At 30.3% G+C, this 18840-nt stretch overlaps 1 protein-coding gene across 3 annotated transcripts in view; it reads right to left on the bottom strand.

Moving 5' to 3' along the window:
• The window catches only part of LOC117167948 (high affinity copper uptake protein 1-like), a 15283-nt gene extending 8205 nt beyond the window's left edge, over positions 1-7078 (bottom strand). For all 3 annotated transcript variants that reach the window (XM_033353207.1, XM_033353209.1, XM_033353211.1), the window contains exon 1: positions 7025-7078. In XM_033353207.1, the coding sequence (XP_033209098.1) occupies positions 7025-7033 (9 nt within the window). In that variant the 5' untranslated portion in view covers positions 7034-7078. The remainder of the gene's footprint in view (positions 1-7024) is intronic.
• Positions 7079-18840: the final 11762 nt, after the last annotated feature.

Raw genomic sequence — 18840 nt, forward strand, 5'->3', positions numbered from 1 at the left:
GTTTGTCATTAGGAAAACCGCAGGATTTCGCCGGAAGCGGGTACTAATCTGAAAAACTGCACCCGATCCCAGCGAAATCGCGGTAAAATTTGAACCATAACCACGCCTCGCGACCGTGAGATTGGTGGTTACAGTCTCTAGCAGAATCAATACGACGATCCGGCAAAAGTCTCGTGCACCCTCAGGACACGGAGCGACCTAAGGACGACCGCCTTCTGCATTTTTCCCGCAAGTTTTTTAGCATATTAGTGACACGCAGGGATGATTTTACGGCCATTAACCAGTGAAAGCTTGGCACCTCCAAGAGCGCCGATGATAAGGACGATTAGTTTAACAGAATATTCCGGGTACAATCGTCGTAACTCTCTTACAAGGTCTCTATACCTCTCTCTCTTTTCATTCTTCTTGGCTATGATGTTTTTGCCAGCAGGTGCCGAAAATTCGATAACGAACATGGTTCGCTTCTCGAAGTCAAGAAGAACCATGTCAGGCCTCAAGTGTGTAACAGAAACAATTACCGAGAGTATAAAGTTCCAGTATATGCGGCACTTCTCGTTCTCGACAATTGACTCTATTTCCCTTAGAGCATTTAGAGGAGCCATATTAATCTTAATGTCGTAAGAGTGACACAGATGGTAATAAAGCACTCTTAGTTCCACATTGTGTCTTTGGATGTAGGTCGTTCCCGCATGAGTTGAACAACTAGATAGTATGTGTGCTAAATGCTCCGGGTGTGCATGACAGGCCTACAGCTACCATCCGGAATGTCTTGGCTCAAAATGTGGCGACGGGATGTTAAGGTGGAAATGACACTTTCTTGGCATGGCAACATAAAACCCTTCGTGCCAGACTTTAATCCGGATGATTTAAGGAAAGAAAAAATTAGCTGACACGACATTGACTGATCCTCCACATTTATGTGGAAGATGCCGCGCATCCTCTTATCGAGGAGCTGTTCACGGAAGTTTTTCTCTTGTGCTTTCTTAATCCTAGCTTTCAGGAGTAAGTATTCGAGATAGATAAGATTTGATGCATTTTGCTTACCCCTAATACTGAAGTTAGGTTCGAGTGTTTCAGATGCCTCCTCCGCTGCTTTTTACAGAAAAGCTCCTTTGACTAATTCTTCGTGCTTCCTAACCATTTTAAGAAGAGGGTCTCTTCCATTTGTGACTCTATATGCTGTACCCGGAATAATCCTGTCGTGAAGACATTCAAAATTCAATATTCCGCGACCACCTTGACGGCGTGAGATGTAGAATCGCGGAACGGACGACTTAAGATGCATGATTTTGTTGCAGATACTTTGTTGCTCGCCGAGAGTTCGGAAGTATCTGCTTTGGAGAGTATCCTTTATAGATATCACATGCCGAATGCGGCCCTGTGTCACGCCGAGGTATGTATAAGTCTCTCCAGCGCAAAGGTGCCGTATAACGTTTCTATGGACGAGCTCAGGGTCTTCGCAGGGATGCCATTTAATTTTTCTCAGTTCAAAGAAACTTTGGCGCATTTTTCCAACCCAAATTTCATTCCTATTTCCTTAGTATATCGTTCGACAAATCCTAGAGATGTTGTTGCTCTTTGTTTTCAGCATAGATCATAAGATCGTCCATGTAAAATACATAAGTGATCTTGCACTATCGTTCTGCAGGCTTATCGCAACAAAAAAATATATGTTATAAGTTTTTGGTTTCCCCAGGCGCGCTGAAACTTGCGACCCGCGCGCACAGCGCGCGAAGAGCATGTGTCCGCAAGGTGGGCATATTTTTTAGTTTAAAAATTCAACCGTTTCGTAAAGAATTGACAAAATTAGTAAAAAATGAAATGCCGTGAAACTGCAAAACTTGAAACTTTCATAAATTAAAGAGTTTAAAGATTTTAGTTCAAAAAATATAAATTCACGTTATTATTCTTGATGCTCTAATTTTAGAATTAAATGAGAAATTAATTTATTTAAATTTTATTATTTTAAGCAATTTTAAACGTGAAACGTTAAAAACAAAATAATAAATTTTTTTAAACTGAACTCTTTTTAAATTAGAAGGTAAATTATTATTTTGTTAAATCTTTTTACATTATTAATTTAGTTTTAACTTTTTTAGTTTTTAATATTTGATTTATAATTGCTCATTTTAAACACACGTTGAAACATTGGTAAAAATGCAAAAAGTTTTCATTTCTGAAATTAAAAGATTTTAAATTGAAAGGATTTAAACTTGAATATTTAACATTGAAACAATATTTAAATAGGATTAGAATGAAATAGAAGCGTCTAATTAAAAATCGGTAAATACTTTATCAAAAACTTCCAACTTTGACGCTTCTAATTGTTTTATTCCTTAATACTGCATTTTAAAATTATTTGAATTGAAAGTATACACTCTAATGCAAAGAGCTGAAATGGCAAATTTAGAAAGTAAACAATGTTTGAATTGCATATTGTAAGCTAAATAATTTCTTCATATAAAAAGTTAAAAAATGAATTTAAAATTGGTAAAAGAGCTTAAATCGAAATTATTTTTAATTGAATTATATTGTATGCTATTAAATTTGTGAGATTTCAAGTAATCCATTATATGTTTATTCTATAAATGTGTGCAATTCCTTGTGCAAAAGAAATAAATGTTCATTTTCCGGTTTTCGCTGTTCAACAGCTACTTTGGAATAATGCCAATTTGAAGAGTCACAGTTTTATGGTAAAATTATGTGAAATTCGACACTTTAATATTTTTGTACAATAAATTAAATATGCTAATTATTAAAAAATGAAAATCATATCCGTTAATAATTCAGAAAGATATTAGTTACAATTAATGATTTTCCTAACATTTCATTAATATGAAACAGGAAATCCCTATTTTCATAATTTAGTTTAGCAGTCTAAGAATCATCTTGCTACCGTTTTTGAGACTCGCCCGTGTTCGATTCCTGCCAGATTCTTCCAAAACCCAATTTTTTCGGTTTCAGCTCATACAATATAACATAATTGCTATTCATATGTTTAGGTGTATATAATAATTTTTAATGTATGCAATTATAATACCAATATGAAAATATACATTCATCCTAAGTTATCTCTATTTTTTCATTTCTTCTGGTATCCAAAACAGGCAAAGTATAGAAGCCCCTCTATAAATTCAAATATTTCTTGTGTTCGTAATGGCATGGGCACATCAACCTTTAAATTACCGAACTACGATTGAATTCTTTCTGAATTATTTATAATTCGCCTAGGAAAAGTTCTATCGTATTTAAAAAAAGTAGGTCCGTAATTATTACTGATTCTTTCTCACATTCGCCACTCCAGAACAAATTCAGCATACTCCTTATACTGTCTGTGATCAAGAAACTTAGTGTACATTGCATCTGGGGGGGGGTCTATATTTTTAGAATTATCTAGAATTCCCGTGTTGCTTATTTAAACAACACGTTCCTTTCACAATACTGCTCGGACCCAGGTCGCGGATCAATCTCTCTAGCAATCACCCCCGGCGAAGAGCTTCACAAAGTCACCATATAAAGGTCTCTATTCGTGTAGAAATTGATAACACGGTTGAATACCTCCTCTGGGGAATAAATAAGACGTTTGGCATGCGATCATGGACACTAGTTCGTGCAGAAAAGTATTATCGAATTTCTCGGAGCCTAATATTGAAATTCTACCTTCTAAATAGGGTAATTCTAAACGCCTTAGATTGCTTTCAGCTTTTATCCTCACCTGCTTTTTTCTTCAAAGAACCTATAATTGGGTTCGATTTTTCGATTGATCTGGTACACTACAGATATATGTTATTGTAGACTTAGTTATGTAATTTCACTCCAAGTAATCAATCGCACAATATATGCGGTACAACTAGGCTAACAGAGTTTCATCGTTTCTATTCTTGAAAAGTGGTGATAAATTTATTCCAGGAAAGTGGAACCACGATTGCTTTTGTAAAGTTACAGTAAATTTAAGAGTACTTAAAATTTCTGCTAAGAACGATTATTTTCTGCAAACAAAGATAAACTTTTAACAAAAGACATATGTCTTTTGATAAAAGTTTGTCGTTTGATAGAAAAAATCAAAACATATTTAAATTTGCAACTAAAAAAGGTAAATATGTACAATGCAAAAATAATAGTTAAATGTTCGGTTTAAAAAATTCATTTTCAGCAAAAAAAAAGTTCAATTTTTCATTAAAGTATTTCTATTTTCAACAAAAATGGTTGAATATTAATTTTCAACAAAATATTGAAATTTGTAACGAAGGAAGATAAATATACAATAAAAAATAGTTATATTTTCAGTTAAACAAATTAATTTACAACCAACAAAAAAATGATCTTTAACATAAAGTTAATATTTTTTTACCTTAATATTTCAATTAAAAATTTTTAATATGTGAATTTTCTACTCAAAATGATAAATATGCAATCAAAAGAAGAATAATTACATTTTCAGATAAATCAATTAATTTAAAAACGCGATTTTCAACAAATAGGTCATTTTTGCCGAAAAATTTCAGTTTTCCACTAAAAAGAGAAATTTTCGCACAATCAGAATAATTTTCTACAAAAAATAATTATTTTCTACTGAAAAGAAAAATTTTAAACCAAAAAAGATAAATATACAATTAAAAAAGAATGGTTTCATTTTAAGTTAAATTAATTTCTAAACAAAAAACAAAACAATTTTGAAAAAACAGGTAATTTTTTCATCAAAATATTTCAATTTTCTACCGAAAAGATGAACTTTCTACCATAAAAAGAAAAATTTTTAACGAATGACATGAATTTCTTACAAAATATCTAAATTTTTAACTAAAAACATAATGTACAATCGGAAGAAGAATAGTTACATTTTCAGTTAAACAAATTAACTTTCAAACAATATATGAACTGATTTTAACATAAAGTTAATATTTATTTACTTTAATATTTCAATATAGTATTTTCAACATTTGAATTTTCAACTAAAAATGATAAATATACCATCAATAAAATAATGGTCACGTTTTCAGTTAAATCAATTAATTTTCAACCAAAAAACAATTTTCAACAAAATAGTCGAATTTTTAAATAAAAATATAAATTTACAATACAAATAAAAATAATTATATTTTTATTTAATAAAATTAATTTTGAAGCGCAACAAAATAGTTACATTTTTCACCAAAATAGTTCAATTTTGAAGTAAAAAGATGAATTTTCTACAAAAAAAAAACTTTAACAGAAGACATGAGTTTTTAACCAAATATTTTAATTTTCAACTAAAAAAGATAATGATAGAAATGAAAAAAAGAATTGTTAAGTTTTCCGTTGAGCAAATAAATTTAAAAAAAACAACTGATTTTTAAACAAAATAGTTTATCTTTTTCAACCTTAATTATTCAATATATTATTTTCAATATTTCAATGTTTATCTAAAAAATATAAATCTACATTAAGAAAAGAATGTTTACATTCTTATGTAAACAAATTAGTTTTCAACTTAACAAAAAAAAAAACAATTTTCAACAAAATAGGTACTTTTTCACAAAAATATTTTTATCTTTAACCCGAAAGATGAATTTTTACACGAGAACATTAATTTTCTATGAAAAAGACATATGGTATGGTAACGTATGGTTACATTTTAAGTACAAAAAATTAACTTCGAAGAAAGTACATCAATTTTTCTGAAAACTAGTCAATCTTCTCACCGAAATATTTCAGCTTTTAAACAAATTGGTGAATTTTCAACAACAAAAATTTAAACAAAATACAAGTATTTTCAACAAAGTAGTTCAGTTTGTACCCAAAAAGATAAAATTTCAGACAAGAATCTTAGTTTTCTAAAAAGAAACGAAATTTCAATGAAATAAATAATTTATTTTAAAATAAGAACTTTTTTTAATATAAATGAAATAGTTACATTTTCAGTAGAAAAATAATTCAATTTTGCACCATAAAAAAATTGCCAAAGACAAATTTTCATCAAAGTAGTTACATTTTCAACCAAATTTCTGAATTTGTAACAAAGTAATTAAATTTTGAAATATATTATAACATGTTTATTTAAAAAAAAATCTAAATCAAGATATAATTGTACACTTTTTAATCAAAAATAATTTCAGTGAAACCCTTCAATAGCCCTCCCTTCTATATCCCTTCCGAGAATTGACACCACGCGGCAGGTAGGTGTAACTGGAGCTGCGCGGAGTGTGCGGGGTCTGCGGTTGTCACTCAGCCGAGCACTCAAGCGTCAGCCCCAAAATCGGCGCTATAGAAGAGTTTTACTGTAATTTTATGAAAAAAGAAATTTATACTTTCAATTAAAAAGTTTAAATTTTAACCAAAATACATAAATGCTTAACTAGAAAAAGTAAGTTTTCAACATTTTCTAAAACACAGCCATTTGGTCCTAGAAAGTAGTAAATCCTTAAAAGTGGAAATGGGAACTAGGTGAATCGGACGAAATACATTTAGAAAGAAAAAAATTAATTTCCGGGGTTATAGAGATTCATAGCCTAATTAAGAAAAATTGTAAATTTTCTACCACCCGGAAATTTCAAAATTGAATAAAACCTTCCTTGTTTTTTAAATATCACCTTGGCCATGATTAACCGAGGACTTTCAATAAAAATTCCAACAACTAGCAATTGTCAGATATAGATTAAGAAGCGTAAAAAATAATTTCGGATTCGGAAATGTGTATCATTTTGATCTTAAGTTAATAATCATAATGATATACAATGTTTTGATATCCCGAAGTTGACTATATTTCGAACTGTAAGCAATTAAAAGTTTTCTGCCGATTCTATGATTGCTGGAAACTTTTTTTCCGTACAGCAAATTAAACAATATTTTTTTTATTTTTATGTTTTTTATAGATTTCTATTCGATGCACGTACTTATTAAAACCTTATTTTAAATCTATTTATAAAGATCACGAATTATAGCAAGGAGACCACAATGTCCTTATTCCTGGTTATAACACATAGATTATTAAAACTTCGACAATTGCTTGGTATAATCTCAAATTAAATGAATATATTGTACTTACCGAGTGCATTTTGAAAAATAAATTCGTTTGTATTTTAATCGATACGTAACTTAACTGTTCGCGAATGCGAGTGAGAGAAAATTGGAATGGCGAAAAAGTGAAGATAATTAACCTTATCGTAAATCCAGATAACTTATCAAACAATGACATCAATTTTTGTGAAAAAAGACGAAGACAATAATGTAATACCTTCTAAAAATATTCAAAATCCGTATTTTATAAACAATTTGTAGAGATCAATCATACGATTAAGATATTTATCAGCAGGCTGAGGGATCAAATTTATATTCAAAATTCTCTGTATCATAATTAAATTATTAATAGAATCATTTTAAATTTATTAATAAATAAAAAACAAAACTATTTTCTTAAATTTCGAAATTAATTTTCAACGGCAATTAATTTTTTGTTTACATTTATTTTATATTTTGACATTTTTCTTTAGCTAAGAACTTGACCCACCTAGACGTAAATACGATATCTACAAAATAATAAACTCATTATTCGTGAATTCTTTCTCACGGAAAAAAATTATTAGTATAATATAAGCATTCATCTTTCAAAACATGTCAAACATTTAACAGTTTAAAGTATTCGGTTTTAAAAATAGTTCAAGTTAGAAATACTTTCTCAATTAGTAAGAATTCAAATAGAAAAGATACGAGTTTGAAAAAGAATTATATTGAAATTAAACAAGGGAATATAAAATTAAATTTTCATCTTGTTAAGATTAGCAGATCTTTTAATTTTAATGCATGCAGAATCGTTTATATTTTAACTCAAGTCAACTAAAATTAAGTTTCAAATTCCAATAATTCACACTTGACTAGAATTTCACTGGAATTAATCGTAACTTTATTTGAGAAGCTAGACTCAAGGTTAAATTAACTAAAATTAAATGAGCATTAACTACAATTCAGTTTCAATTTGCTGTAATTTAACTAAAATTTATTATAATTCGACTTGATTTAGCAAAAATTCTATTTGAATTGCCAGATTTCGATTATGAATTGACCATGATTTAATTTTGGAATTAACTTAAGTTACTAGATCTTCATTTACATGAACTAAAATTTGAGTTAAGACTGAAATTAGCTAGAATTCTATTTGAATCGTCTTAAAATTTGTTTGAATTATTATAATTTAATTCCAAATTATTATTTGATTTTAAAATCAGCAATTTTGATTTATTCACAAATTAAAAATAATCAGAAATTAAAAATTCCTAATTGATAAGGTCTAAAAAATGCCAGAATTTCAGAATAGTTTAAATTAGAAATCCTATCCCAATTAATAAGAATTCAGCTAGAAAATATTAAACTTTCGGAAAGAATAAAATTGAAATTCAGAATATGTCACAGACTGTCACATGGCAATTAATATGTTCTTTAATTCGGTGACTTTGTAATCGGAAAAATAAATATATTGTGCTGAAATTTAAGGAAATGGTTGGAAATATGTAAGGTCACGTCTATCTGGCTCAATTGAGTTTTTATTGTTTTTTAAATTATTTAATTTTATCAATTCTTTTTTAATCACGGCACTAAAGCTCTTTTCTTAGGTAAATTTCACGTTAAGAATTAATAAAATTGCATTATCTAAAATATATAAAAATATTATAGATTAATAAATAAAAATACTATAAATAAATATAACTAAATTAAACTATTTAAATTCTTATTTATTTGGACAGATAATTGTTTTTATTCAGCACTAATTATTCTCAAAGCAGTTGATATTCAAACATAATTAAATTTTGACCTTTTTCCAAATTAAAAAAACCTTGAAATGAACAAATTTTTAAGATTCCGACAATTTAGGTTCAAAATAATCTTTAAAATTGCCTTATCTACAAATGGTGCAAGTAGATAATTTTAAACTTTAGAAAGAAATATTGTATACGCAAATAGTTTATACATGATATCAAAGAATAATTAAAATATGGGCCTTCGTAAATTTAAAAGTTAATTTACGTTTAAATAATTAGAATTATGCAACATTTTCTGGGGATTTAACATAAGTATTTCAAAATTCAAGACACATTGTGTAGTCTAGTTTTAAAATTAAGTAAATTTTTTAAATTAATGCGCAATTTTATTACTTTATTATGAATTTACATAAATTTTAGACCTTTTAAAAGTCATTTCAGTTCACTCTGAATGAAAAATTATGTCTATTTTTCTATTACGTATTTCATCTTCTTAAGTTGGTGAGGTGGATAGTAAAAGCAAAAATTTATCTCCGAAATACTCCACCTTACTTTATTTAATAAATAATAGCGTTTTCGAGGTAAAAATATATTTCTGCATACTATTTATGTTCCTTTTTCTGATCTAAAATATGTCATCCATGTGTTAATAATTTTTTTCAAATTCCGAAACATTTCAAAGTCAATTTCTTCTGGATCGACCTAACGTCGTACATTTTTTTAGCATTCCAGTTTCTTGGCTTAAGAAATTGAAACGTCAAAAATATCTCAAAATCTAATTTCGAAATTAATTAAGTATTGGGAATCTGATCAGACGTGGAGGAGAGTTGTTTACCCTTACTATTTTAAACCAACTTGAGATTGGTTTGTCGTTGCCTAATTGAGTTTCCTGGATTTCTAGTGCGGTCATTTCTTTAACCTCAGTACTGTACATGTTTATTTTAGCTCGTTTATGAGTAGGTCCTCTTAGTGTACACATTCCACGAAGTTTTGTACTAGTCTGCACAATTGCAAATACATCTCCATTAGACGTTGAAAATACAGTTTGTTCTTCAGATGGCATGGGCAGAAAAACATTACTTTCTCCCTTTATGTGCCATTTCACGTAAATTGATTTATCACGAGGAAAAGTGTAGCTTCTAACTTCGAATCGCCGGAAGGGATTCGTTTTGGTAATGAACCGAATAAATCTAAGTTCTTCAAGTTTAAATCCAAGTTTGTATGAAGGAGCAGGACTGGCAATAGGATGCCTGGACCTCTCACAAATGCGAGGCTCGATCGGAGGCGAAGATCTGCTCGAAGAACCAAGGCCAGGGTTTGAAATCTGTGAACTCAAATCTGCAATAAGAAACAAACTTCAGTCGTATGTTGGTAAGGTTAGTTCGTATAGCCTTTTGTTGAAAATTTTTTTCCTGATTATGGTGCGCCTACCCAAAAATATAATGTCCTCTAAAATTTAGTTAAATCGGTAATATTTATCCATCCCTCAGTCACTTAAAGTTTTCCGTTAAATTATAAAATTAACATAGGAGGAACTGTGCAAGAACGTTTAATTTACGTAATTTTTTGAGCATTAAAAAAAAAATTTGTTTGGTTACAGTAGAGTAATTGAGCCTCCCGCCATCAAAACGGGACACGCTCGAAATGCCTTGGTTTCGGTTGGCTTCTTGATTATTCTCGTTCTTGATTTTTTTTTAAGTCGGATTTTCAATTTTTTTGAAGCATATCTTAATTAAGAGAAATTGAAAATCCGACTTGGAAAACTCAAGAACGAGAATAACCGAGAGGCCAACTAAAACCAAGGAATTTCGAGCGTGTCCCGTTTTGATCGCGGGAGGCTCAATTGGTCACAAAAGAGTTATTGATCATATCTCGAAACCGCTGAAATGTGATAACCCGAGGGTTAATTAAATCTGGATCGTTAGAACTGTCATTTAAAGTAAAAGTAAAAAAAAACATGAATCTTAATACTTACTACGATAAGCTTTGGAATCTGACTTCTTTAGGTCTCGAATCAACAGGTTATTCTATGAGTCGAACAAAATAGTTGCTATCACGATTGCTAGATTAATACGATACTAACATTACTACCATTACTAGGAATATAGAGCTTACCTCTTTCCATATGATGGATCCTGAAACATTCTGTGATTGGTGAATTTTTGATTACTGGAATTTCTCGAATTTCATTTTTGGTCATTTCCTCAATCACGCCGCTATGCATGTTAATTTTTACCCTTCTTTGAACACTATTTCTCACTATATAGATTCCATGAAGGCATTTATTACCATCCATTATTGCAAAAACTTCTCCATTGGCCGTTGATAATACAATTTGTACTTCAGTCGGCACAGGCAGAAGGACTTGATGTCCCCCCCCCCCCCAACTTGAATTGGCGTATCGTGAGGAAAATTATATTTTCGAATTTCAAATTACCGGGACAGATTCGTCTTAGGAATAAGCCGAATAAATCTAAATTCTTCAAGTTTATATCCAAGTATGTATAAAGAAGAATGACTGACATGAGGAGATATGGACCTTTCACGAAAAGGAGGACTGGGAGGAGACAAAGACATATTTGCAGAATCCGCCGCAAGATGTTTGTCAGGATACTCAAAACTTTCGTAACGAGAAACGCCAAGCCGAGGGTTTGAAGTCTGGGAACTCAACCCTGAAACAAGTAATAGAGCTTCAAATTTTCTCAAGTTACACAATCTTATGCTGCTAACTATGAATTTATGAATGTATGCAATGTCGGTCCGGCATTCAATAACGAGAGGATAATGTATTGTTATTTTAGTTACATAAAATACAAATGCTAATTGGCGAAAATCAGAAGGAACTGATATTTGAGAGGCTAGTCTATTTAATTTTCATTATCACTTAATTCAAACTAAGTCAACCATAATTCAAGTTCGAACACGCAAGTCATTTCGCAACCAGAGGCGTATGTCATCCGACTAATCCCTTCCCACAACACCCGATAACGCACGAATTGGGAAAATCACTCTACTGCGCAATAACTTCCAGAGAGCGGAAGAGCACAGTCAACACACATTTTTCTCACTGAGCACAGACATGTTTCCCTCATTGCGGACCACTATCACATTGGTTGAAGTGGTGGGAGATCGAAGTATGTGCCCGGCGAGCTCGCGCTCCCCCACCACTGCACCTCATGCAACGGTTCTCCGCAACGAGGAACACGTGCCGGTGCTCGGTATGTAAATTCAGACTGTGCTCGTCCCCTCTCCAGTGTTACCTTTTTGAGTACAATTGTACTTTCGCGTACTATTTCCGACTGGTGAGTACGTGAGTACACCTCTCGAATTTTCAGTGCAATCGACATTGTACTTTTTTTTAAGTACATTCAAGTACAAAATTGTTTAAGAAAATTTATTTTAGCTTTTTTCTTCGCTACGAATCACAACAGCAAGTACACATTTATCATTCATTCGTTGGCTCACGTGTTAATTAATTAGAGAAATGGAACCAATAACAGACAATGAAAGAACACGTTTGTGAAGATCGAAATCTAGAGATGATTTGTAATTGGCTGTTCATTTTACGTTTTGCTTGTCAAAGAAGACGCTTGTATGTACTACGGAGAGACTCTTTCACTGATGTTACGTCCTGAGTGCGGATTTGAGGTACGCCCAAGTACGTACAGGTATCCCTGATGTAAAAATGACTAATAGCATTGATATCCACTAGCTCAGGGTTTTGAAGAACGCCAGTAATCAGTCCTCGTTTCAGATTCATCTTGGCACACTTGTGCTACCTAAAGTTCATACCAATCTCTCCTATGGACTCCTTGACAATATTTAAAGCACGTTCAAGTTAGCCTTTACCAGAATCATAGATCTTCAGGTCATCCATGTAAAATACATAAGTGACCTTATGCTCGCTTTAATAAGTATGACCACAAAGGTATCCAGGAAAATTGCGCAGTAAAAGAGACGCCCCTGTGGATGGTGACGTTGTTCTTTGTCACACGATAATTTCCAGATAAGATAGTAAATCTAATATTCCAAAGGGGCATCAATCTATCTATGCATTTCGCTATGTATGGATGGACATTCAAGCTTTTTAACAGGCAGCCACATAATGCGTACATCTCTCTCTATAGAGGTTCAATTCTCTGGACAATCCTGTCCTCCGGGTAGCTGTGAAAATCATATAGTGTGTGTTTAAAGAAATTATTGGCCTGTAATTCTCTGGGCTTGACACGTTCCCTTTTTTTATAGGAGTACTGTGCCTCCTAACACCAGCCACTACGGAATGGGCGTCTCCAACTTTAAACACGAGGTGAAGATTTGGGCCAGATGTTGATACGTAGAAGTAAGTTTCTTTCACCAGAAGTTTATGATATTTCTCGTTCAGTTTATTTTAAGAGTCTTCTGGCCTTTTGGTCCATCGCCGATTTTAACCTTTAATTTAAAGTTTAAATTTAAATTTAAATTTTATTTATAATTTTTTAATTAAATTTTAAATTTAATAAGTCAAAGCCCTCGACGTACCATAAACTCAGTAACTGATGGTCCAGAGGTCGGACGCTTCCGAGATATCGTCACGAAGGGAGGCAACTATTTCAGACAGATCTTAAGGCATAGGAGGAACCTGGATGTTACAGCTTCTCCTTGTCCTGAAGTCGCTATTATTCCTCAGTGGGTGGCCCCTTTCCGTGATTAGTCTTTATTTCGCTTCCTTCTCTTCATCTGCGGCTTGTTTATGCAGCATCCGTTCTTCTAGATGGTCTAAAGGTCGAGATATCACTTTGGGATGGTCAATACGAGCATCTTGTTGTCACTCATTTCGACCGTCCACGGAAGAGCAGACGACGGGTCGCCGAGTACCAACCTGATTAGTTACCGTTAGCGTGTGTATTTAAAATTATTAAATGTGTATGTCAAATGTTCACAACAAATAATAAATTCTAACAGCATAAGAATACTATGAATTATTTGAATTCATATTTAAGATACAAAGGATATTACTTTCTTTAAACTTAAAATCGATTATTTATTTCTAAGGAGAAAATCTATTAAATAATTTAAATTCAATTTTATAATCCTTACTTGCAAGAAAATAATTATTTTTTAATGTATTTTTATTACTCGCCGTATATAAATATTTTTCACATTTAATCATTTTAAATAAGCGCGCAAACCTTAACGAATCAGGCTGTGAAAACGACGAATCCAGTGTCAAATAATACGAGGGTTGGCATCACCGTGGTTTAGAGCAATTTCGGAGAGTGAATAGCATTTTCGAAGCGAGTGAATATCATTGATCCGTTCAGCATTACAGTTGCTGTTTTGTTTATTAAACTTCAACATATTTTTGATAAGTTCAAACTGCTTTTTGATATTTTGAACATGCCTAGAGAGTGAATTAATTCTATTATTTTGAATTTTCAACGTCAAATTTGATGCTTCCAAGGGATTAATGATAAAGACGTAACTGGAAGCTCAGCTATCAATTCGTTATTACCAAAATGAGATGTTAAATATTGGTTTCTGAATTCATTCCAATGTTTGATATCTTAAAATTCAGTGCAATACAGTGACGCCACGCCGTGTCACTTAGCCGCTCGTGCTACAAATATATTGTGAATGTATACTGTTTTTTGATATCAAATTATGTCTCATACACTTTGCTATACACAAAGAATAAAAAATTTATTCAGAATTGGTTTATTTCATATCAATTTTCAGGTTCCATAAGTTCTACTTAGTTTTATCATTTCCAGACTCTTATAACAGAGAAACTGGAATAAGTAGGAAAAGGACAACAAATAAAGAAAATGTAGGTTACTCAAATTGACACCCAAAGACGGCCAGGTCGACTGTCCGAGGAGATCAAGTCGACACTCTGAGATAACCAATTTGAACCTCTTGTTTTAAGCTATTAGAGATAGTCGCTTCAGCTATCTTCATGGGATGCCCTATAGTTGTCCCTCCAATACAGTTAGTCTGCAAATCTAGATGGCCAAATTGACCTTCTCTTTTTCTCTGTGTACCTAGTTTTCGAAAGCCAAGTGACTTGATTTTGCATAAACAAATACTCAAAATTAGAAACCCTTTCTCAATTAATAAGAATTCAAATAGAAAATATACGAGTTTGGGAAAGAATTGAATTTAAATCATATAGCGAACATTGAAATGTTATCTAATGTTAACTAAAAGTGATTTTTAATTGCAGAATCGACTATAATAAAAAATAATAAACTATGATAATAATAAAATACTTGACTAGCATTTCACTCAAATTAATTGTAACTATATATGAATTTCTACATTTAAAGTTAAATCAACTAGAATTAAATTAACATTAACTTCATACCATGCAGATTTAATTGCTAGAGTTTAATTATAATTTATTAGAATTCCACTCGAAGAAGCAAGATTTCAATTTAAATTACTACATTTCTATTTTGAATTGAGTTGGATGTAATTATAATTAACTTTAATTGTTAGATTTTATTTTACATGAACAAGAATTTAAATTTAAAATAAAATTAAATAGAATTCTACTTGAAGCAGCTAGAAATCTGATTAAATGATCAGAGTTAAATTTGAAATGATTATTTTATTTTAAAATCAGCAATTTTTATTTTTTCACAAGTATAAAATTATCAGAGTTGAAATTTTTTAAATAAATAAGTTGTAGGAAACTATATTTAACTGTAAATGGCTTTAAAATCAACATTCCTTTTCTAAAGAATCCATCCGTTATATATATTTAAAAAAATAATTTAAAAGTTTTCTCTTTTGAAAATAGTTCAGATGAGAGATACGTTCCCAATTAATGAGAATTCAACTAGAAACAATTCGAGTTTGGGGAAGAATCAAAATTAAATTTACGGCACGTGATAGCTTGTCACGTGGTCAATTACATGTTTTTATATTCTGTAGCATCATAATCAGAAAAATGTATATATTGTATTGAAATTTTAGGAAATAGTAGAATATATATCTAATCACGCCTGCCTGACCCAATTGAGTTTCTACTTAATTTAAAAATTAATGAAACTGAACTTAAAAAAAAACTAAAGTGGGCCAGAAATACGTGCTTCTATATATTTTGTGCTGTTTCTTAAAATTTCAGCAAACCTATTCATTTTTTTAATCGTAAAGCCGTCAAATATAAGAAAATGTAATTGGTCACGTATCAGACTGTTACAGACACTTGAAATACACATTTAAATATGGTTAAATTTGGACCTTTTCTTCAATTGAAAAGACCTTCAGATGGACATCATTTTCACATTCAGGCAATTTAAGATCAAAATTCATTCAAACTATAAACTTCACATATCCAAAAAAGGTGAAAGTTGCTATACTGAAAAAAAATTTGCATTGAATCAAGTAGGCCAATTTACTTGGCTGATTTTACTTGAAAGAAGCAAGTATTTTCTTATTACAAGGGACCGATTTTCTGAAATCAAGAAAATAATAGAATCAGAACAACTATTTGAATCAAGAATATATTTACTCTAAGCAAAAAACTATTGAGTTAATTTGTTTCATTATACTTATTTGCGTGAAGTTTAATAAAATATTGAATTAAGAATATTATATTCTTCTGATAAGTAACTGAAAATCTAACAAAATTCTTGATCCAAGTAAATTCATATACTTATTTTCACTACTATTTTAATTGAAACAATGTTCATGTTCTTGAGACGAGAAAATAAATGTATTCAGCGAAGAAATAATTTCTCTTAAAATAATGCTTGAATATTTTCCTTCAAATAATTATTTATTTGAAACGAATTTCAGATTTACTTTGAAGATACCTATGTCATAAAAATAGAATCACATCAGTCTTTTCAATATAAAAACTGTAGACTTGATACAATAGGCATCACACACATATTATGAAAATTAAAATATTGGTCTAAATTAATTTACTTCTTACTTCAAAAGTATCTTATTAAGTTGACATGATATGAAGTTGGTTCTCTTCGCCGCTAACAATTATTTTTTAATTCATTAATATTTATAAAATTCAAAAAATTGGTGTAAATAATCAATTTTATTCATGCAAATGTAGATAGGAATTTGCAACCTTGATAAACTACAAACTTTACGCTGAGACACAAATCAAATCACTCATAAAACTATTTAAAAAATTATATGTTTATTGCGTCGGTAAGTTTTTGTGGGTAAGAAATAAAAATTTTCAAATAGATTAAAAAAAGTGTTATTAATTTTGATATAATTATGCAAGACTCAAAAGTAATTTCATTCCTAAAATTATTAAAAGGTTATAAATATACTGCGTCTATAATTTTTTTCGTTGATTATTTGTATGTATTAATCTACTAAAAATTAAATCATTTCGAATTTTTTTAACCGTGACACATTTTTGTAAATAATATAAAATAAATATATGACAGCATAAAACAAAGTTATAAGCATTAAAAAATGCTTGAAAATACGATTATTACATTTTCTTGATAATTTAAAAAAATGTTACGCGTTTATAAAGCAAAATATTTAAGGAAAAAGAATTCAATAACATTTTTAAAAAGTTTATTAAGAATGCATTTCATTTTATGAAAGAATAATTAAAAATTGTCAATTAGAATTTTTCAAATAAAAGAATTAAGAACGCAAGGAGGAAGCAAATAAATATTTTCCCTACGACCACCGTGATTTCGAAGTATTTTATACTTGAAATAAAAATAAAATATCGAGCACTTTTTTAAATGGGTAATATTAAAACTAGCGATCAATTCTTTTTTTTACATATTTTAAATTATTTTTGTTTGGAATTGTTATTTTAAATTAAAAACTGAATTCAAAAGTACTATAAAAGAATTAAATGAATCGAAAACTGTGCATTTTCCTGTGGTTTTTAAAAATCAGAAAATATTTATTTGTCACAGAGATTATTAAAGCGTTTTTCAACTCAAAACTTATTAAGTTTTATAAGCTTTAGATCGTTTTTAAGCGGATTACATTTTTAAAGAAAAAAGTATTGAGCCCTTTGTAAAATAGGTAAAGTTCAATTATTTTTTGCATATTTCAAATTGTTGTTTTAGGAATGCAATTCCATATTCAAATCTTAGTAAACAATTATGATCAAAGCATTCGATAAATTAAAAACTTTGTGGTTTATGTAAATTTTCGTGTAGCAGAACATTATTTTTTGTCATTGATGTTATTAAAGAATTTTTTTACATGCAACTTTTCTTCATTATTCATTACCTTCGGGACGTTTTTTAGCGTTTCAAAATTTTAGAAACAACAAGTGTTAAGTCCCTTGTTAAATAAGTGAAACTTACTTCGCTTTTTCACATATTTTATATTACTGTTTAAAAAATTCTATTTTTCATTAAAAATTGAGTAAGAGAGTATTATATACAATAAAAGAGTTGGATAAATTGAAAACTGCGCATTTTATGGAGAATTTTTGTTAATTTTTTATTACTTTTAGATATTTTATAACATTTTTAAATATATTAAGAAAACAAAAGTATGGAGCCTTTTTTTTAAATAAGTAAAATTCAATTCTAAAATTTTTATGAATGAAAAATGGTATATTAAAGTCTCTCGAAAATTTTCAAGTATCATCAGAAAGATGTTTTCTCAAAATAAACATTGAGTTCCACAACGTTTAGTTTGCAGATGTTTGAGGCTCACCATATGTCTTCGTACGACACTGCCTTGAAATTCTTCCTCGAGATTTCTTCACCGAGATCCAAGTGCTTCGATAGCGAAGTCGGTAGAGCGCGCGGTTAGGACACTAGTTTATAGGTAGTTTAGGTAGGGTTCGAATCCTCGTGGAGTGCGATTTTTCAAAGAGATATTAAGGGTGCGATTATATTTGTAAGTAACAGTGTGCGAGAATTACGTGTTTTAATAATTTAAAAAATGAAGATTATACAACAATAATTTCCAAAATAATATTTTTTTTCATGGAGAAATAGTGTTCACTTGAGGCTCATTCTATTGATCCGATCCTTCATATTCTTATATTAAGAAAATATATTCTTGAAGTGTATCAGAAATGATTTCTTGGAAGTGAACTATGTTCTGCATTTGAATACACCTCTATATGAAGTAACACAATAAATTTTTGGGATAATAAAATGCGATT

The sequence above is a fragment of the Belonocnema kinseyi genome, chromosome 2 (assembly GCF_010883055.1).
Source record: "Belonocnema kinseyi isolate 2016_QV_RU_SX_M_011 chromosome 2, B_treatae_v1, whole genome shotgun sequence".
In the NCBI taxonomy this organism is placed as follows: domain Eukaryota; kingdom Metazoa; phylum Arthropoda; class Insecta; order Hymenoptera; family Cynipidae; genus Belonocnema; species Belonocnema kinseyi.